We start from the raw sequence: 22053 nt of genomic DNA on the forward strand, positions 1-22053 counted from the left end.
CTAATAGAAGAGGGATGGGAGGGAACACTGCACTTCACTGTACTTTGTGGTTTATTACATTTTTCAAGTTCTTTGGGCAAAGACTGCTCAAGAATTTTTGTAAGATGCATCCACAGAAGCTCAAGTTATTCTTTTCTAATTGCGGGCAGTGAACTTTTCGCCGTTCCCTTTGTGTGCACTCATATCTAAGTTTGAGTGTGAGGGGGAACTGCTCATGGTTCACAAAGCAGCATCTATTTTGAGAAGGTGACTCCCAGCCCTTGCTGTTATAACAAGCATGTAACATAGCACCCTATTTTTCAAAATCATTTTTGTTGGCTTCTGGTTGTGCTTGTAAAAGGTGCTTATTTGGAACCCCCCCAGCTGTAGTGTTCTGTTTATAACCACCGAGTAGGTACAGTTAAGCTGACTGCATTGTACACGGGGAGAGTTTGTGTGGATTCAGGGCCAGGGAGTGAGGAGACAAGCTGTCTGTCAGGTAACATAGTGGGAGAAGCCTGGCAAGACCTACTAGAGGGCAAGCATTCTAGCTTGGATAGACAATTGAAAAATTTGGGCAAGAAGTACTACTTTGTACATCCATTTCAACTTTGTTAATCTTAAGATATCCTTTTAAAATCAGAATTTACTGAGTTTAATTAGTTATATGAGTAAACACAAATTCATAAAGTATTTTCTCATGAATAGATACTTTAAAAAATGACTTGACTTATGGTAAAATTTTTTAAGTGGTCTTTACTTTCACATATGGATGTGTCTATGGGTTTTTTGGGGCTCATTTTCAAAGTACTATAGCTATATCCCAAGAAAATTTGGGAAATAAAGATAAGATATATTATAATTAATAATACTCTTTCCTAGTGTATACATTTTGGCCTTCTGATGAATGTCCCTGGTTTTACATCTGTATTTAAAGGATAATATTTACAGTCATATCACACATAGAATTTTATGACATGCTCTTTTCTTTGTTTTAACAGCATAGTTTATTGTAATCACTTTTCATACTTCATCTAAGTTTTTGCAAATCAAAACCATCTTTTAAAATAACCTTAAAATGTCTGAGTAAGTAAGTGCCTGTATCTAAATTTTCTTAATTCTCATATTGCTTTGTTTTTACTCATTATAAATATTGTGAAAATGAACATGTTTGTGCCAGTAGTTTTTCCTCTTATATTTTGGATTATATCCTTAGGACCAAGTCTCCTGGAAATAGAATTATTGGGAACTATATTAAAATGATAGTTATTCTTTATATAAACCAAATTGTTTTTTAAAATGATTGCATGAATTTACAGCTCCATGATAGCTTTATTGGTGCTTATGATATTACTGAATTTCAGGGTTGTAGTATAATTATATAAATTATATAAAAACTCTAGCTGAGATAAAATCTTTGTATTCTCTAGAAAAACTCACCATTTTAAAAAGGATAGATTCACGTAGTCTCTCTGACCCATTAAAGAGCAGGAATTTTATTTTTTTCAAAGCTTTCTGAAATTAACCTAAACCGGTTTAGCAAAATCAGAAAGATGTTCTAGAGAATTTTTACACTGTATAGTTGAGGATAAGTGCCTCAAGCATGCACATTCAGAACTTGATAGAGCATTGCCAACTGTCGTTACCTTTTTAGAAAAGCTTGAATATTTTGAGAGTGGTGAATAATCTAGGTCTAAGGCATTTTAGTTTCTTGAACTTAAGAAAAATGAGTTTAAACTTTCCAAAGTAAACAAAGTGCAAAAAAGCAGCTGAGAAGATAGAACTGTTCAAGAAAATGAATACATACAGACCCACTATGCTGTTAGAGCAGATTTATTTTAATTGAGATAGAATGTGACTCCTTAACCAGAGCTAAAATTCTGGGAATAAGAAGAAAGCTATGGCTTGGAATATGACCACCGTGTTTGCATCATAAATATACGCACATATTTTATGAAAGGAAATAGAGGTAATAGTATCTGTTATAACTTTTATCGTAGGCCAAAGACTATTACCTTAAAATTACTCTTCAAGCATTGTTTGAGATGAAAACCACATTTAAAGGTGGATTCTGCCTACTGATGAAAAACGAATTCATGTTAACAAACCAAGGAGTTTAAATGGAATAAATTATAATCAGATGTTAGATTTTGATCGACTTTAACAAAAACAAATGATTCTCTTCAGAGATGAGAATTGATGGCTTAGCCCTCAAAGAATATATCTTTCTTTTAAACTAAATGTCTTGAGAGGGGGCGGATCTGCTTAATTTCCTAAAAGGAGACTTGTGATTTATCAGCAGCAAACTGCTGAATTTAAGAAATAAGAGCTCACTTAAATATTTCCTAGACCTTCTGAATGAGGTTGCTGTGATCTGTGGTAGTTCGGTTATGTGGAGCATTTTACAGAAGGTTGGATTGTGCAGGTAGCTATGGAACAGGACCTGTTGGGATGGTAGGTCAGCTCCCCTCTGAATGAGTACCTTTGCTGCCATTCTTTTGCATATTAGAACTTATTTTTTAAACCTGTAGATTGTAGAAGTCTTTCAGGACCACTGGGTATCTGCTGATTATCTTAGCACTTCACACTTCTTTTTTTTTTTTTTAAAGATTTTACTTATTTGAGAAAGTGGGAATGAGAGGGAGCATGAGTTGGGGGAGGAACAGAGGGAGAGGAAAAAGCAGACTTCCTCACTGAGCAGGGAGTGTCCAGCACAGGGCTTGATCCCAGGACCCTGACATCATGACTAGAACCGAAGGCAGACGCTTAGCTGACTGAGGCACCCACTTCACACCTCTTCTAATGAGATGCCGTGTGAGGCAGTCTTGGCTCAGCAGTCCTTGAGTAGAACAAATTTAGAAAGGGAGGGCGCCTGGGTGGCTCAGTGGGTTAAGCCGCTGCCTTCGGCTCAGGTCATGATCTCAGGGTCCTGGGATCGAGTCCCACATCAGGCTCTCTGCTCAGCAGGGAGCCTGCTTCCCTCTCTCACTCTCTCTCTGCCTGCCTCTCTGCCTACTTGTGATCTCTGTCTGTCAAATAAATAAATAAAATCTTTAAAAAAAAATTTAGAAAGGGATGGGAACACTTTTAATGGTAAAAAATGAGTCAGTTACTGCTTCTATCATCCTTCAGTTCAGCCTGAAGAACAGCATTTCTAGGTTGTAATAAATTATGTGAAATACCCAGAGCACAAGCAATACTTTAAAATCTACAATGATTTATATTGTCATATTTATTTATGTGCATATGTATGTAAAGTTGACATACAATATTGCATTATTTATGATGTCATATTTATAAACATTTTACCTGCCTCAAAGTAATTGTATTTCTCTGTGGTCCTGGGGTCAAGGTGAAACGTGTAATAGGTGGCTCTGGGCCACTGGCTAGGGTCCTAGGAAGCCAGCTTGACTGAAATTTTGGAAATAAAAAGTAGCAGTGTCACCAGTGATTCCAGTGATGTCACAGTGCTTGAAACTTCTGTGTGTAAGAATTACCTGGTATATTTACAAGAGTGCAGGTACCTGGGCTCCCACAAAGATTAAGATTTGGTGGGATCTGTGGGTGGGCCCAAGAATATGATTTTTTTTTTTCAGGAGCATCCCTCTCCCCAGTGTATCTTCAAGTTGGTATGCTTTATAGTTCGTTGGAGTATTAGATAACTCTTACCCAGTTGGTATGTTTGTATAAGCAGACCTATCTTATTTGAGCTACTGGAAGCATCCAATTAAAAAGATAAATTTTGTGATCTAGTTAAATTTATTGACAACCTGAAAGAGTTTGGAAAGATCATGGGACCTGTCCATTTGGTAGTTCCTGACAGTGTAGAAGTGGCATAGGTATGTATTATTTAGAAGATCATTGCATGAAGAAAGGATATTCCTAAAAAAAAAAAAAAAATCCTGCAAGTAATGCTTAACTAGTGATACCGGTATGATGAGTGGGGAGGTTCTTCATTGACCTGGACTCTGTGACTTTCCTAGCCCTAGACACTAAATGTCTGCATCATTGTACCCAACCCCCATCCCGAGACAACATCATCACCTCACATATTTCCAAACACTCCTCTGAGGAGTGATGCTTCCCCTGGTAAGAATCAGTGTGAGCCAACTTGAGATATTCATGGCCCCAATGACTGGAGAACTCGCCTTTCTCTCTGCTGTCCCGACCTATGGCCCCTCAGGTGCTGTTTAAGTGCTTTGAGGCATATAAAGGGAAATCTAGTGGACGAACGGGTGTGGGTATTCTCTGCCCAGAATTCACTTTCCCTATCTCCCATGTCTCAGTCCTTTCGTATGGTAAGGGATCAGCTCAGAGCTCCCCACCATGTTTATTCTTTGAGTTCCTTTTATCTGTGACTCTTAAATAATGTTTAACCTTTTACAGTCTCATCATTTTTATTACTGACCTCAAGAATTTATAGTTGAGTAAGACTTTATGTTCTTTGAGGTCAAGGTTGATGGCTTCCATTTATTAAATACTTATAGAGTGCTTATTTACATATTTTTGAGGTGAAAACAGAGTCTTAGGGAGGCTAAATCACAGGCTGGGGTTACACTGTTAGTAAATTGGCAAGCCCAGAGTTGAACCCAGGCTTTTCTGACTCCACAGTTTTTATCTCCCCTTTATATGCCTCAGATGCTAACTAAGTTTTGTTTAAATGAATCAATAATTGAGCCTTTTAGAAGAATTTGAGTAGCCTTGATGAAAGCAAGCATATCTTTGTGCCCTTGTAATCGCCTCACCCATTCGGTGAAGAGAATAGGGAAACAGACTGCCCTTTCATAGATTTTTGCACATAACCTGAATTGTAAGCATGCCTGGAACACATTTGGTTCTGATTTAAAACAAGTTGGCTTGCCCCATTGCCATGTTATTAAAACACAAAAGAAGTATAAACTTCATTCCATTAAATAACCATCTACATAAACTCTTAAAGATTTTCATGGTTTTGGGTTGGGCCAAAGCTAGATATTAAGGAAATGGATATTAATGTTATATATTTTATTCAAAGTACTCTAATTCTTTAACCCTCTCACTGCCCCCTCAACACACTAACCAATATTTTTCTTTTTTCCTCAAAATGTTCCCAGGATGTTAAGGCAGGTACAGCTTGGATTTCAAGCTGCTTATGTCCACTATTTAGAAATACTCCTTGCTTTCAGTCCTTTGTAGCCTGTCAGGATGCTCTCTACTTGAATCTTTTTCAGTTTCCTTTGGGTAATAGTTAAGTAAGTTATTATAGTAGCACTGTATAATGGAACTATAATGTGAACCGCAAATGTAACTTAAAATTTTATAACTACATGAAAAAGAAAAGAGTTGAGATTAATTTTAATAATAAATTTCTTTAACCCCATATGTAAAAATGATATTGTTTCAACATATAATCCAAATATTACTGAGATTTTTACATTTTTCTGTGCTAAGTCTTTGAAATCCAGTAAGTTTTTTACTCTTACAGTACATCTGGATTCAGACTAGCCATGTTTGAAGTGCTATATAGCCACAAGTGGTTAGTGGCTATTGTTTTGGGCAGTGCAGCTCTCTGGGAAGACCAGCATATCATTGTGGTGTGTTAGGTATTCATAATTACATTAAACTATATAAAGGCCATGAACATACTTTAGCTTTTGATAAAGCTAGAAGACTGTTGATTTAAAAAAAAAAACACTAATATTATGTAAATACTCAAAATTGTCAGATAGTGTTTATGACCCAGGCCAGACTAACTGGTGCAGGAATTGCTTATGTTAGAAGAAAGAGGCCGGAGAAGCTAAATATTTGACATGAGCAAAATTTCTCTTCATCAGTTGGACTGAAAGTACATTGACGTATGTTAGGGTCATCAGTCCACAAGGAAGTCTTCACTGTCAGGTCAATAAATTTGAAGTCTAAGTAAACTCTTAGCCAGAGTTACTTGAAGAGTCCAAATTAAACGTTGTTTGAAGCAATGAATAATATAATTTAGGTGTTCTCAGATTTTTCTGAATATTTGTTTTCCTCCACTTGATAGTAGCAGATGCTTTGTGAAACTGAAAGCTGATTGAGTAGGAAATGTTGGCCTTTGCCTGAGGCTGCGCTGTGCCCTGAGTGTGGCGGGGCCACCACTGTCTTAGGTCATCCCCAGCACTGGGATAATGACAGAGTTTTACTGCCCTCAGAGGTTCGACATGTAAAGAAAGTCCCCTGCAACCTGCATTTTGATTAGTGTAATTCTGTAGAGCACTTAATTTTGGGATTAATAGAATATAAACCTTCAATAGGCAGAAGTCCCCATTGTTAGAATAGATTATGACTGCTGCCCCCCCTCCAGCATAAATTTTGTCATTCCTGTTAGTTCAGTTGGAAATTTGATGGGAAATGAAATTTTTAAAAAAATCTCACAGGATGTCTTGGATTACTGGTGTAGTTCAATTAGTGGTTCATGCTCTAGGCCCAGATTGTAATGGACGGTCCATCTCTTTGCGCTCATGCTCTTACTTATTGATCCAGTTTAGACTGTGGTAAATTAATAAGGTGTTATCTGTTTTATTTTATGTTTCATTTGATGTGACCTTCCAGTAAAAGTGGCCCTCTTTTACGTAGTCTGTAATTAGAAATGTATACACTAAATTTTCTCTTTTTGGTTCATGCATTTTGGAGTCTCTTTCTGTCTCGAGGCTAGCTACTGTACTTGGATGTGAATCACAGAGGTTTTCCAAACATTGGATTTCGTGTTTTCAGCTGTGAAGTTTTCTACTGTGGGCATGAGAGTTACACAGAATCGGTATTTCCGTCTAGAAAGCGCTAGGTTAATTAAAGCCTGTGATATTCTATGCTTGGTATGATTTCATTGTCCATTATTCATCTCTGATATTGCCACAGGCATTATCCCTTAAATAGCTTATACCCACATTTGACCTTCATACTTTTGTCAGATTGCTTTATACCTTGTGGGCTGAAAGTGATGCTGTGACAAACAGCCTGGGCTCACTCTCAAAGAGGAAGAAGGATTTCAAATATGTTACCTGATTTCTTTTTATAATTAAAAAGAAGTTCAAGCTATGTAAAGGCATTCTGAAAAATGCAAAGGAGAAAGTGATGAATGACCCAGTAATCCCACCAGTCAAATAATGATTGTTAATATTTTGATGTTTATTTTACTTTAAGTCTTTTTCCCCCTAGCATATACATTCTATGTGTATACATACATTCTTTTTTTTTTTTTTTAAGATTTTATTTGTTTATTTGATAGAGCACAAGCAGGGGGAGTGGCAGGGAGAGGGAGAAGCAGGCTCCCACTGAGCAGAGAGCCTGATTCCAGGGCCCTGGGATCACTACTCAGCTGAAGGCATACACTTAACTGACTGAGCCACCCAGGTGCCCCATGCATTCATTCTTACATAGAGAATTGAGATAATTCTGTATATCCTGTCTTACAGTCTCCTTAAAAAATAATTTATTTCACTTTTGAACATGGGGATTTTTGGGGGTGACTTTTTAAAAAATTCCTGTTAACATACAGTATTATATTAGTTTCAGTTGTACAACATAGTGATTCATCACAAATGTTCTCCTTAAATCCCCTTGCCTGTTTAACCCATATCCCCACCCACCTCCCCTCTGGTGACCATCAGTTTGTTTTCTATAGTTAAGAGTCTATTTCTTGATTTATCGCTCTCCTTTTTTCCCCTTTGCTTGTTTGTTTTGTTTCCTAAATTCCACATTTGAGTGAAATCATGTAGTGCTTGTCTTACTCTGACTTGTTTCACTTAGCATCATACACTCTGGCTCCATCCATATTGCTGCAAATGGCAAGAGTTCATTCTTCTTCTTCTTCTTCTTCTTCTTCTTCTTCTTCTTCTTCTTCTTTTTAAGATTTTATTTACTTGAGAAAGAATGTGAGCAAGAGAGAGCACATAAGTAGGGGCAGGTACAGGGGGGTGGGGAAGCAGCCTCCCACTGAGCAGGGAGCCTGATGTGGGCCTTGATCCCAGGACCCTGAGATTGTGATCTGAGCTGAAGGTAGATGCTTAACTGATTGAGCCACCCAGGCACCCTGAGAGTTCATTCTTTTTTTTTTTTTTTCCCAAAGATTTTATCTATTTATTTACAGAGGGAGAGAGTGAGATCACAAGTAGGCAGAGAGGCAGGCAGAGAGAGAGAGGGCTCCCCACCGAGCAAAGAGCCTGATGGGGGGCTCGATCCTAGGACCCTGAGATCATGACCCAAGCTGAAGGCAGAGGCCCAACCCACTGAGCCACCCAGGCGCCCCGAGAGTTCATTCTTTTTAATGACTAAGTAATATTCCCTTGCATATATATTCCACATCTTCTTCATCCATTTATCAATTGATGGCACTTGGCTGCTTCCATAACTTCACTATTATAGATAATGCTGCTACAAACATTGGGGTTCTTGTATTCCTTTGAATTAGTGTTTTTACATTCTTTGGGTAAATAGCCAGTAATTCAATTGCTGGATTGTAGGATGTTTCTATTTTTAACTTTTTTGAAGAACCTCCATACTGTTTTCCACAGTGGCTGCACCAGTTTGCATTCCCACTAACAGTGCAAGAGGGTTCCCCTTTCTGTGTAACCTTGCCAACACCTGTTGTTTCTATTTTATTGTTTTTAGCCATTCTGACAGATGTAAGGTGGTATATCATTGTAGTTTTGATTCGCACTTCCCTGACGGTAAGTGATGACGAGTAGTAGATGCTCATCTATTAGCCAAGTCGATGTTTTCTTTGGAGAAATGTCCATGTGTTCTGCCCATTTTTTAAATTGGATTATTTGCTTTTTGGGTGTTGAATTATGTAAGTTACTTACATATTTTGGATACTGACCCTTTATCAGATGTGTTGTTTGCAGGTGCCTGGGTGGCTCAGTTGGTCAGGTGTCTGTCTTCAGCTCAGGTCATGATCCTGGGGTCCTGGCATTGAGCCTCACTCCCTGCTCAGAGGGGAGTCTGCTTCTCCCTCTATCCCTCGCTCCACTCTCGTGCTCTTTCTCTCAAATAAATAAATAAAATCTTAAAAAAAAAAAAGATAAGTTTTTTGCAAATAAGTTCTTCCATTCCCTAGTTTACCTTTTAGTTTTGTTGATTTTTTCCTTCACTATGCAGAAGAAGCTTTTTATTTTGATGTAGGCCCAGTAGTTTATTTTTGCTTTTATTTCCCTTGCCCCATGGGACCCACTAGAAAGAAGTTGCTACAGCTGTTGTCAAAGAAGTTATTGCCTGTGCTTTCTTTCGGGTTTTTATGGTCTCAGGTCTTATATTTAGATATTTCATTCATTTTGAATTTATTTTTGTGTACGGTATAAAAAAGCGGTCTGGTCTCCTTCTTTTGCTTATTGTTATCCAGTTTTCCCAACACCATTTGTTGAGAATATCTTTTTCCCACTAGATATTCTTTCCTGCTTTGTCAGAGATGAATTGACCATATAGTTGTGGGTTTATTTCTGGGTTTTCTATTCTGTTATATTGATCTAGTATCTATTTTTGTGCCAGTACCATACTGTTTTGTTTACTGCAACTTGGTAATGCAACTTGAAGTCCAGAATTATGATGCTCCCAAGTTTTGCTTTTCTTTTACAAGATTGCTTTCTTTGAGGTCTTTCGTGGTTCCACACAAATTTTAGAGTTGTTGTAGTTCTGTGAAAAAAGCTGCTCCTATTTTGAGAGGGATTGCATTTAAATGTGGAGATTGCTGTGAGTAGTATAGACATTTTCATAGTATTTGTTCTTCCAGTCCATGAGCATGGAATGTGTTTCCATTTCTTTGTGTTATCTTCAGTTTCTTTCATTAATGTTTTACAGTTTTCAGAGTATAGGTCTTTCACTTCTTTGGTCATTTTATTCCTAGGCATCTTATTATTTTTTAGTGCAATTATAAATGGGATTGCTTTCTTGCTTTCTTTTTCTGCTGTTTTATTATTAGTGTATACAAAAGTAACAGATTTCCATACATTGATTTTGTGTCCTGGGATTTTACTGAATTTGTTTATGAGTTCTAGCAGTTTTTTGGTGGAATCTTTCAGGTGTTCTATCTATAGCATCATGTCATCTGCAAATAATGAAAGTTTTACTTCTTCCTTAAAGGTTTGGATGCATTTTATTTCTTTTGTTCTCTGATTGCTGTGGCTAGGACTTCCAGGACTGTGTTGAATAAAAAGGGTGGGAGTAGATATCCTTGTCTTGTTTCTGACCTTAGGAGGAAAGCTCTCAGTTCACTGTGGGTTTTTGATATATGGCTTTTATTATGTTGAATTATGTTCCTTCTAAACTTACTTTGTTGAGGGATTTTATCATGAATGGGTGTTGTACTTTATCAAATTGTTCTTTTGCATCTATTGAAAGGATCATATGGTTCTTATCCTTTCTCTGATTGATGTGATGTAGAATGTTGATTGATTTGCAAATATGAACCACCCTTGCAACCCAGGAATAAATCCCACTTGATCATGGTGAATGATTTTTTTTTTTTTTATGCATTGTTGGATTTGGTTTGCTAGCATTTTGTTGAGGATATTTGCATATATGGACATTGGAGAGATTGGGTGGTAATTCTCTTGTTTTGTGGTGTCTTTATCTGCTTTGGTATCAGGGTAATGCTGGCTTCATAGAATGGATTTGGAAATTTTTCCTCCTTTTCTGTTTTTTTGGAATAGTTTGAGAAGAATAGATACAAACTCTCCATTAAATGTTTGGTAGAATTTACCTGTGAAAGCATCTGGTCTTGGACTTTTGTTTGTTGGGATTTTTTTTTTTTTTTTAATTAGTGATTCAGTTTCTTTGTGGGTTTTGGTCTGTTCAAATTTTCTATCTCTTCCTGTTTCAGTTTTGGTAGTTTCTATGTTTCTGGGAATTTACCCATTTCTTTTAGGTTATCCAGTTCGTTGGCATATTAGTTTTTCATAATGTTCTCTTAGGATTTTTTTTTTTATTTCTCTGGTGTTGGTTGTTATTTCTCTCTCATTTGTGATTTTATTTATTTGAGTACTTTGTCTTTTTGATAAGTCTGGCTAGAGGTTTATCACTTTTGTTGATTTTTTTCAAAGAACTAGCTACTGGTTTCATTGATCTCTTCTGTTGTTTTTTAAGTTTGCATATTGTGTATTTCTGCTCTTTTGTTTTTAATATTTTATTTGGGAGAGATAGCACAAGAGATGGGGTGAGGCAGAGAAAGAGGGAGAAGCAGACTCACTGCTGAGCTGGGAGCCCGACGCAGGGCTTCATCCCAGGAGCACAAGATCATAACTTGAGCTGAAGTCTGATGTTTAACCAACCGAGCCACCCAGGTGCCCCACCTACTCTAGTCTTGGTTATTTCCTTCCTTTAGGTTTTGTTTGTTCTTCTTTATTTAGGTTTAAGTTGTTTGGGATTTTTCTTGCTTCTTGAGGTAGACCTGTATTGCCTCTTAGAACCAATTCTACTGCATCCCAAAGGTTTGTGTTTCATTTTCATTTGTCTCCATGTACTTCTTAAATTTTTTCTTTTACTTCCTGATTGACTAATTCATTGGTTAGTCACATATTATTTAACTTCCATTTATTTGTGGTCTTTCCAGATTTTTCTTATGATTGATTTCTATTTTCAGAGTCTTTTAGTCAGAAAAGATGCATGATATGACTTCAATCTTTTGAATTTGTTGAGGTTTGTTTTATGGCATAATATGTGATCTGTTCTGGAGCATGTTCCATATGCGCTTGTAAAGAATGTGTGTTCTGCTGTTTTAGGGTGGAATGTTTGAATATATCTGTTAAATCCATCTGGTCTAGTGTGTCATGCAAGCCATTGTTTTCTTGTTGATTTTCTGTTTAGATGATCTGTCTGTTGATGTGAGTGGGGTGTTAAAGTCCCCTACTGTTAAAATTACAATATTATCAATTAGTTCTTTTATGTTTATTATTAACTGTTTTATTTGGGTGTGCCCATGTTGATGCATAAATATCATAGTTGTTATATCTTCTTTTTGGATTATCCCCTTTATTATTATAGTGTCCTTTTTTGTCTCTTGCTACAGTTTTTGTTTTAAAGTCTATTTTGCCCAATATAAGTATTGTGAATTTGGCTTTCTTTTGACCTCTGTTTGCATGATAAATGTTTTTTCATTCATTCACCTGCAGGTGTTAGGTCTAAAATGATTCTCTTGTAGGCAGCCTATAGGTGGGTCTTGTTTTTTTATGTATTCTCTCACCCTATGTCTTTTGATTGGAGCATTTAATCAATTTACATTCAAAGTAGTTTTTGTGTATTTATTGCCATTTTATTACTTGTTTTGTGATTGTTTCTGAAGATTTTCTCTGATCTTTTCTTGTCTTTCTCTTTTTCCTGCTTTTCTGGTTTTGCTTAGTGATATATTTGGATTTCCTTCTCTTTGTTCTTTGCATATATATTAACGATTTTTGATTTGTGATTACCACTAGGTTGGTATATAACATGTTCTGAATATAACAATATATATGAAATTGATGGTCGTTCAAGTTTGAACCATTCTTTACTCCTCCTCTGCCCATGTTTCAGGTATATGTTGTCATATTTTATATCCTTTTTTGAGTTCCTTGACTAAATTTTTTTTTTTAAAGAAATACTAATTTTTACTGCTTTTTTTGTTTTCTTTCTTCATACTGTCACATTAGGTCTTTCCTTTCCACTTACAGTCTCCTTTAGTATTTCTTGCAGTGGTCATGAACTCTTTTGGCTTTTGTCTGAGAAACTATCTCTACTGAATGATATCCTTGCTGGGTAGAATATTCTTGGCTGCAGATTTCTCCAGTTCAGCACTTTCAGTATATTATGCCACTTTCTTCTAGCTTGGAGAGTTTCTGCCTTATGGGTTCTCCCTTGTAAATTACTGACTTCTTTTGTTTTGTTACTTATAAATGTGTTCTTAATCATTTTATTTTGCAATTTTAATTATAATATATTTTGGTGTGGAGCTGCTCTTGTTTATTCTGTTGGATGTTTTCTGCCTCCTGGATCTGGATATGTTTCTTTCTCCACATTAGGGAAGTTTTTAGCTATTACTTCTTCAAATAAATTTTCTGCCCTCTTTTTACTCTATTGTCTTCGAAGACTCCTACAATATGAATGTTATTACATTTGATGGAAACACTGAGTTCCTTATGTAGATTTTCATTTTGAATAATACTTTTTTTCTCTCTTTTGTTCAGCTTACTTTCCATTACTCTGTCTTCTAAGTCATGGATTTCTTCCTCTGCTTCTTCCAGCCTGCTGTTTATTCTTTTTCTTTCTTTCTTTCTTTCTTTTTTTTTTTTTTTTTTTTAAATATTTTACTTATTTATTTGTCAGAAAGAGAGAGGGTGAGCACACAGCAGGGGGAACAGCAGACAAAGGCGAAGGGAGAAGCAGCCTCCCCTGAGGTAGCCCAGTGTGGGGCTTGATCCCATGACCCTGAGATCATGACCTGAGCCGATGGCAGATGCTTAACCATCTGAGCTACACAGGTACCCCCACCTGCTGTTTATTCTACCAAGCATGTTTCAGATTTTGTTTATTGAGTCTTTTATCTCTGCTATATTACTCCTTATCTCTGTGTTAAGGGTCTCACTCATGTCTTCCACTCTTTTTTCCTGTCCATTGATGATCATTACTTTAAATCTTTTATTTTTTAAACTTTTTTAAAGATTTTATTTATTTACTGGACAGAGAGAGAGGTAGGCAGAGAGGCAGGTAGAGAGAGGTGGGGTATGCAGGCCCCCAGCTGAGCAGAGAGCCCGATGCGGGGCTCGATCCCAGCACCCTGGGATCATGACCTGAGCCGAAGGCAGAGGCTTAACCCACTGAGCCACCCAGGCACCCCAATTACTTTAAATTCTTTATCAGGAATGTTAGTTATATCTGTTCTCATTTAGATCTCTGGTTATGGCTTTGTCTTGTTCTTCCATTTGGGACAGATTCCTCTGTCTTCTCATTTTGTCTAGTCTCCATGCCTGCTTCTCTGTTAGAAAAGTCAACTATGTTTCCTGCTCTTGATAATCTTATGAAAAAGAGGTCCTGTAGTGCCCTGTAGTGTTTTTCTCAAGGTCCTGACACTTTAGAGAATATCTCCAGTGTATGCTGCATGTGCTCTTTGATGTGGCCTCTTCTCTACCTTTAGTTGTGGAGTTCGTTCTGACAGTCTTCAGGTCAATTCCTGGGGTATTTATGATTTGATAGTTTTGTGTAGTTGTATTCCTGGGATGAGGCAAGACTAGAGACCTCCTACTCCACTACCATCTTCCTCCTGTCTCTTCTGAACATGGGCAGTTTTAACTGCAAAACAACAACAACAGCAAAAAACAATATTTAAGAAAAGCATTAAACTGAAGAAGAAATTCATTCTCAAATTACCAACCACTATTTGAAGGAAAAAAAAATACTTTTGTTTGTTTCTTCTTGATTTTTCTCTACAGGGCTACATGCTTTTCTTGCTTTTAAACTTTTTTAAAGCAGGTAAATTTGATTTGTTCATTTGTTCATGTGGTCCCTGAAAACAGGTAGGGAATTTTAGGAAAGATGAGGTCTGAAAATCCTCACACTTACTGTGATATATAACTTTCAGAAGCCATTCTTCATTACTGATGTTTAAACTTGGAGTGTTTTTCAGTTTACTAGGTATTTGAATAACTTTGAGAATTGAAGGAACTTTAAAAATAGACTTAATGTCTACTATTCAATCAATTCTCAGAACTTTATATGCCACTCTTAGATATGAGTGTTAGATATGATTCATGAAAATAAAAAGTTCTTTGGAAGTATATAATAACTGCATCTTCTTCATCTTTTTATGATTCTTCTTTCAGTGAAATTGGCTCAATTGTCATGGAAGTTTTCTGAAAACAATAATATACAGAATAAAATATCTCACATAGCTCTTTTAGCATATTCATTAAATTGATCTGATAAGTGAATGTTTTAAAATTTTAGTACTTTTGCTGGAGAATCAGGGTACCTAAATGTTCACATTTATTTTCAGGTGACCTTCACATACAGCAGCCTTCTTGGTTGCAAATGTGCTACGGTTGGGTTAAGAAAAAGGGAAAAATGCCTTGAATCTTCATAGAGTTGAAGAATTACTTCTCATTTATTTTTATATTGAACTGTTTTGTTTGTTTGTTTTGTTTTGTTTTGGCTCAGATTCCACAGGGTTGAGGAAAAAACCCATTGCCTGTCCATCGAGTTTTTAAAGATATTCCATTCTGTCTTTTAAATGTGAATACATAATCCTTGTTTTTTTAGATTTGACTCCAGAAAAACATTAGATGTTATACTAGAAAAGCCTTTTAGAGTGAAAGGGATATTTAAACAAGTTTCCATATGCCTTAAGAATTTTAAATTGAGTTCCCCCCCTTTAATTTAGTAATTAACTAAATTTACCCTGTAGTTTGGGGGAGTATAATAGTTTACAACTGTTTCAACTTTTGCTGTTTTTATTGGCTATGGATTTTGCCATCCCATATTTCTTGTGAAGCAAAAATATCAAATAAAATATGGCAAAGCATTGGAGAAATTATAATAAACATAAAAATGAATTGTTCAGCTTAAAATATGAAATGCTTTACCTGCACAGCCATGTTTCAGTAGTATTGAAGTAATTTATTCTTGAAGTTCTATGTCATGAAAATAAAGTCAGTTGCTTTCATTGGCAAGAATAATCCAGGGTTTTTACAATCAAATGACTAAAGTTTGGAACATCAGGCAGAGGTCATGTTATAAAGACAGTTAGAGAAAGCCTGTTAAATCATTTTATGTGTGTTCATGATACTGTGGAATAAAAAAGATGAGAGTGTATTGGTTTATAAGAATATGAAGACTCAACAGAACTGTTAAACCACAGAATATATAGTCAGACTTCAAAGGTCAAGGAATGTCACAACATCAGGATGGCTTGGCTCATTTCACAGGCAGTATTTGCCTCTCCAACCATAGTGAAAAGACAACCATTGAGTCAAGATATTATCATATCTCATGTGTTTTCTTTTTCTTTTTTTGTATCCAGCTCTTATATGGTCTTCCTAAAAGTACCCTGTGTTCTTCAGGCCTGGTGGGAGCTTCCCAGCTGTAGTGTTGGATTAAGAGTAAAATGAGTAGCTTTTTAGTACATTGTTCTGAATGAGAATAGCTAAATTAAGTTTCTATTAAGTTTGGTTTGGGGGAAGCTGTTACCATGAAAAGATCTTTGGGAAGTTGTCACTAAAATTAAGTTTTGATTTTGGCTTAATCTTATTAGTGGGTGACTCTGACTATATGGACCAAGGTTGTAAGTTGAATGAGATCAGGGCCTTGTCAATTCTGATTGACCAGTACAGGACTTAAATATTCATGGAATGAAAGAGGGAACTACTTTTTATTCTTTTCTGCATCTGTAAAATGAACTTATTAAATACCTAAGTTTATACTGAGAGGTAAATATTCTGCAAACCTCCTCCCCACAATCTCTCACTTCTTCAGAGAAGTTTATATTTTAATACTGAGGAATTTGGACTATTTGAGAACTGAGCTCTCAAATTTGAGCAGGGAGGATCCTCCATTGGGGTGGCTGAGAGAATGCTTTTGGTGTTATGTCCTTCTCCTTTAATTGGCTTCTGTGGCCTTGACAGCTTTGCCTTCATGGGGTCAGTAAAAGGCTGGCAGGAGACTGAGCAACCTGGGAATGAGATAAGGAATAGTTACTATATATATAGTGCCTATGACGTGGTCTAACCATGGTTTGTACCTGAGACAATGATCTTACTAGCATCTGGTCGGAGTCTCTTACTAGGGTGCTTGGTGGGCTTAAGTAATAGACACTACTCAGGATTTAGGGGGAAATCAGGCTCAGATTGGGAGTTTCGTACATGTCAATACTTGGAAGGAAAGAGGCCAAAGAATTTCAGTATGAGTATTTTTGGTGCCATTGAGTATCCCTGCTTTCTCTTTCCCTTGATCTCCTAAGGTTGCTAAAGGTGCAGGTTTCTTTTAAATTTTAGATGTTTTTCTAGAACATAGTTAATTATAATTTGAGTCTAAGGAAAATCCTCTCTCCCTCTTTTTATTCATGCAGGGATTGAAAGGCCATTCTGTGAAGTCTGTTTAGCTGGACTTGGAATGAAGGGGCATTTCAAGGTTGTGACATAATGAGTTTATCAGGAGCAAAATAAGTGTCCTAAAGGAAATGTCTGTAATAAAGTGTACTTGTAGTATGAAATTTAAAATGATGAATTCTATGTTGTGAAGGAGTTCCCTGTGGGTGAAAGTCGTCTTGTTAGGCCTGTCTTGCTTCATAGGCCTTTGAAAATATCTTTGACTCCAAAGTTTCTTTTCAAAGAAGTGTTTCCTCAATGTCACTAGAATTTTATCAGATCTTTGTGCCACACTATGCAATTTTGATCACCAAGTGATTTTGTCATTAAGTAGGGACACTTCATACTGTTTTTTGCTTTAGAGATAAAGAGAAAGCCTAAGAGAGGGCCAAGCTGAAATGCCCCCAATGCACTTATTAGGTTTGGGTACTAGACCTTTTTTCTTGCCTAGGTAGCCCCTCTAGGTAGGATCATCCACATTTTCCAGTTTATTTAGAAAGTATAAGCTTTGGTTTTGTTGTTGTTGTTGTTTTGTTTTGTTTTGTTTTTATTTTTGTTTTTGTTTTGGTCAAATTTGCTCTTTATGGTTTAAAAAAATTTTTTTTAAAGATTTTATTTGTTTATTTGACAGAGAGAGATCACAAGTAGGCAGAGAGGCTGGCAGAGAGAGAGGAGGAAGCAGGCTCCCTGCTGAGCAGAGATTCCCAGTGCGTAGCTGGATCCTAGGACCCTGAGAACATGACCTGAGCTGAGGGCAGAGGCTTAACCCACTGAGCCACCTAGGGGCTCTTTTTAAAAACTTTTTTAAAATTTGTTTTTATTTTTATTTTTTAAGTAGTCTCCATGCCCAATGTGGAACCCAATGTAGGGTCTGAACTCATGACCCCAAGATCAAGACCTGAGCTGAGATCAAGATCTGGATGTTTACCTGACTGAGTCACCCAGTTGCCCTTCCTTTTTTCTTTTTTTAAAGTTTTAATATTAACATATTTCCAAATTAGAGAGTGAAAATCATAATTGGTAGTGTTAACTTCCAGGAAACCTATTTGTGGAAGTGTGTGATTGAAATGCTCACATGTGTTTGCTCAGTTTCTGTTCTCAGTTCATGCTGTTAGAGATTTGGTATTTGTACAGAAAGTAAAATTAAATGGTATTGGCATTATGTATTAGGGTTTATGGATTAGGGTTTTTTGCATTTTTTGTTATGTTTTTTTGTTGCTGTAACAAATTATAAGCATTATGGTATACAACATAAATTTATTTGTGTAGTTCCAGTGTTGCAAAGTCTGAAATGGATTTCACTGGCATATATCAATGTGTTGGCGGGCCATCCTCCCTTCAGAGGCTCCAGGGGAGAACCCATTTCCTTGCCTTCCCCAGCTTCTAGAGGCTACCTCTGTTCTTAAGCTTGTGGCCCCCTTTGTCCATCTTTAAAGCCAGCAGCGTAGCATCTCTAATATCTTTCTCCATTGACCTCTCCTTTCTTTGTTATGTGTCCTGCTCTCCTTCTGCTTCTATTGTCACATCACCTTCTTGGATTCTGACCTTCCCACGTCCCTCTTACAAGGACCTTGTGATGACATTGCACCCACCTGGGTAATTCAGGATTGTCTCCCAAGCTCAACAGCTTTAATTTAATCACACTGCAAAATCCCTTTTGCCACATAAAGTAAGATTTCATACTTTCCAGGAATTAGGGCATGAACATCTTTGAGAGGCTGTTGTTTAAGCCTGCCCTTAGCATAGAGTTTTAAATTTTTTGTTTCTTTTTAGCTCTTCGTTTCTTTTCTTTTCTCTTCTTTTTTAAAGATTTTATTTATTTATTTGAGAGAGAGAATGAGTGAGAGAGAGCATGAGGGGAGGGAGAAGCAGACTCCCTACTGAGCCGGGAGCTGACATGGGGCTTGATCCCAGGACCCTGAGATCATGACCTGTTGACAAAAATACATATTTTTACAAGATTATAGAAGGTGTCTTATATTTAACTATGAAATTAAAGCTGGCTAAAAAATTTAATATTAATACTTGCTATTTCTTTGAGGGAATTTCTTTGAGTTTTGAGTCTTCTACCTAACAGAATGACCTGCCACATTTCTTGGGTCATCATTAATTTTTTCAAATTGAGGTATAATTGACACTCAAGAGTCTTTAATAATTTTAGTAAGTGTCCTGGACACACATACACACATGTATATGTATATGCATGTACACACAGTGCTCCTCATCAGTATTGACCAGTAGGTGTTTGGGGTACCATGGCTTCTAGATTTCATTGTCTAAGAGTTCTTGCTCCAGCTCATTTCCTTGTCTTATCCAAGGGGTGCTTCTCCGGTTAACCACTGTTCCACCCTGCACCTGAATTTGAAACCTGTTTGGTGTTTGCTTTCCTTTTTTTCTTTTTAAGAGAGAGCATGAGTTTGGGATGGGTGTCCAGGAGGAGGAGGGGAAAGTAGGAGTGAGAGAGAGGATCTTAAGCAGGTTCCACACCCAGCGCAGAGCCCAACACAGAGCTTGATCTCATGACTCTAATATTATGACTTGAGCCAAAGTTAAGAGTCAGGTGCTTAATCAGCTGAGTCCCCCAATGCAGTTCGAGGCTTTTGCAAGCAAGATGCTATTGGTTCTTTGTCCCCTCTCTTCTTTTAGTCAAATTGCTTACTCCTCTCCACATATTAAAAAGAAGGTTCACAGACTTATAAGACTTTTGAATGTAGAGACCTGGTTTTCTCCTATATTTATAGTCTGCCATTTAGAAATAAGAACAATTATTCAAAGGTAATGACTTTTAAATTAATCTCACATGAAGTTTTATTGTTGTGTGTGACCTTCTCTATTACCATTTCATCCTGATGATGTTTTGTCTCTTTCTTATAAATGTAAATTAAGGAGTGAATTAAAGTAGTATGATGGCAGCTGAAACCCAAGTTGATTATATAGTCATTGCAAAGTGTAGAACAAATAGCTAAGAGTATAAGACCTTGTGGGATGAACCACCCATTGCAAAGGCAACCTCATGCCTGGGATTGGTTGCAGATAGGAAGTGCTTAGAGCACTATAGTTTATTATATTGGTAGTTGCATTTGCTCATGTCATTCCTTAATTAAGGATGCAATTACTTTCATCTGTGTGTGAAAAGAGACCTGGGTCTTTCAGACAAAAAAAAAAAAAGTGTGAAATTATCTAAAGTTGTATATTTGATTGAATTAGTATGTTTGTTTTTGTTTTTGTTTGTGACTTTCCACCAGATGAGGCCTGTTCAGGGAGGCACTGAGCTTTGGGAGAGCAAGAATGGCATCTCGCTTATTGCTCTGTTATTCTCATAGTTGATACTTGAGAGGCTTTTGAATACAAAGGCCGAAAAAAAAGAAACTATTTTAAATGTATACGTTTTTATTTACAGCTGCTGCTGAAGGAAAAGGCAAAAGTGGGGAAGACTTTTTTCAGAAGGTAAGTTTCTTTGTACTCCTGCCTCTTAGTGATAATTCAGGAGAAGTCAGTGTGTCTCAATGGTTACACTCAAGGCCCATGAAAGCTCCCCTTCCGTATGAAGGCAAATAGGTTTTGATGAGACAGCTGGAGATGCTCCGGGCAAAGAAAGGGTGAGATGTTGTTTGGGAAGTAACCGTTCTAACTTCTTGCTCCTCTTGAGCAACTCTAATGAGGCAAAGAGGCAGTGAAGGCTGCCAGGTATGCTGTGCTGGTTGTCTTTCACGGCTACCCTCGTTGCTTCTTTCCCCATATACATACTTGACCTGGCACGTGGAGAGGAATCCTTCACAGCTTTCCTCATTTCCAGTAAGCACGACCATGGGTGGGGTAATAATAATCAGTGAAAGATGAACCTTTAGACCTGCTTGCTCACTATTGGTGATGGTGTCCAGTGTGTCCTGACTGTCCTCTGGGAGTTCTGAACTTCGCTGAAGCCAGTCTTGCTAGTCATATTTAGCAAAGGGAACTGGGAGTGGACCTGACTGAAAAATGGAGGTGAGAACTATGATTAGCAATTGATTATTCCTAGTCAGCTCTATTTTATTTTATTTTTATTTTATTTTATTTTTTTTTACATTTTAATTTTTTATTTTTTATAAACATATATTTTTATCCCCAGGGGTACAGGTCTGTGAATCACCAGGTTTACACACTTCACAGCACTCACCAAAGCACATACCCTTTCCAATGTCCATAATCCCACCCGGAATACTATGCAGCCATCAAAAGAAATGAAATCTTGCCATTTGCGACAACATGGATGGAACTAGAGCGTATCATGCTTAGCAAAATAAGTCAAGCAGAGAAAGACAACTATCATATGATCTCCCTGATATGAGGAAGGGGTCAGCTCTATTTTAAAGTAAGAGTTTTGTATAAGGGAAGATGCCTATCCTTTCAAAGAGATTGACTCAAGTTCATGTTCTTTTTTCATTTATTTGGATTTATTATATTTGTGTCTTTGTTGTTGGGATCCAGAAAGCATATGTGTAACAACAAATACACAGATGTTCTGGAGTGAAATAAAGCAGCAACCATAGATGAGGTTAAATAATGCTGTAGAAGGCCATAAGCCTTTGGAAATCACGTGTGTAACCAGATGTAGCCTTTACAGCCTCTTTATTTTTTGTTCTGTGTAATCTACATTTTTTTTCTTTTTTGTTAGCTTCAACATTTTCTTCATTCTTTGCCAAGAATATGGAAGCAAATATTTTCAGCCAGTACTTGTATTGCCATTTCTTCATTCTGAAAGTATTTACCACCTGCTGTATTCTACACGCTAGAGAGACTAAAATGAGCAAGGCATAGTCCTTGCCCTGAAGAAATTAGTCTGCTGTCTGGCAGTAAAGTTGTAGAGATAGCAGGAGAGTCTGGGGCTAGAGAGGGTTAAGCACTTGACTGGGGCTCTAGGAGATAAGAAAGAACTTCTTGAGTACTTAGGAGTAGTAGTTAATTGAAGAGTAGGCTTGGGTGGGCTGGGAGGGCACTCTGGGCAAAGAAATGATATAAGAAAGCTAAACAGGGTTGGAAGAAT

At 37.0% G+C, this 22053-nt stretch overlaps 1 protein-coding gene across 3 annotated transcripts in view; it reads left to right on the forward strand.

Annotated features, from left to right (window-relative positions):
* The window catches only part of BICC1 (BicC family RNA binding protein 1), a 257535-nt gene that overhangs the window by 60591 nt on the left and 174891 nt on the right, over positions 1-22053 (forward strand). For all 3 annotated transcript variants that reach the window (XM_032312164.1, XM_032312165.1, XM_032312166.1), the window contains exon 2: positions 20431-20477. In XM_032312164.1, coding sequence (XP_032168055.1) covers positions 20431-20477 — 47 coding nt within the window. The remainder of the gene's footprint in view (positions 1-20430; positions 20478-22053) is intronic.

The sequence above is a fragment of the Mustela erminea genome, chromosome 14 (assembly GCF_009829155.1).
Source record: "Mustela erminea isolate mMusErm1 chromosome 14, mMusErm1.Pri, whole genome shotgun sequence".
Lineage (NCBI taxonomy): Eukaryota > Metazoa > Chordata > Mammalia > Carnivora > Mustelidae > Mustela > Mustela erminea.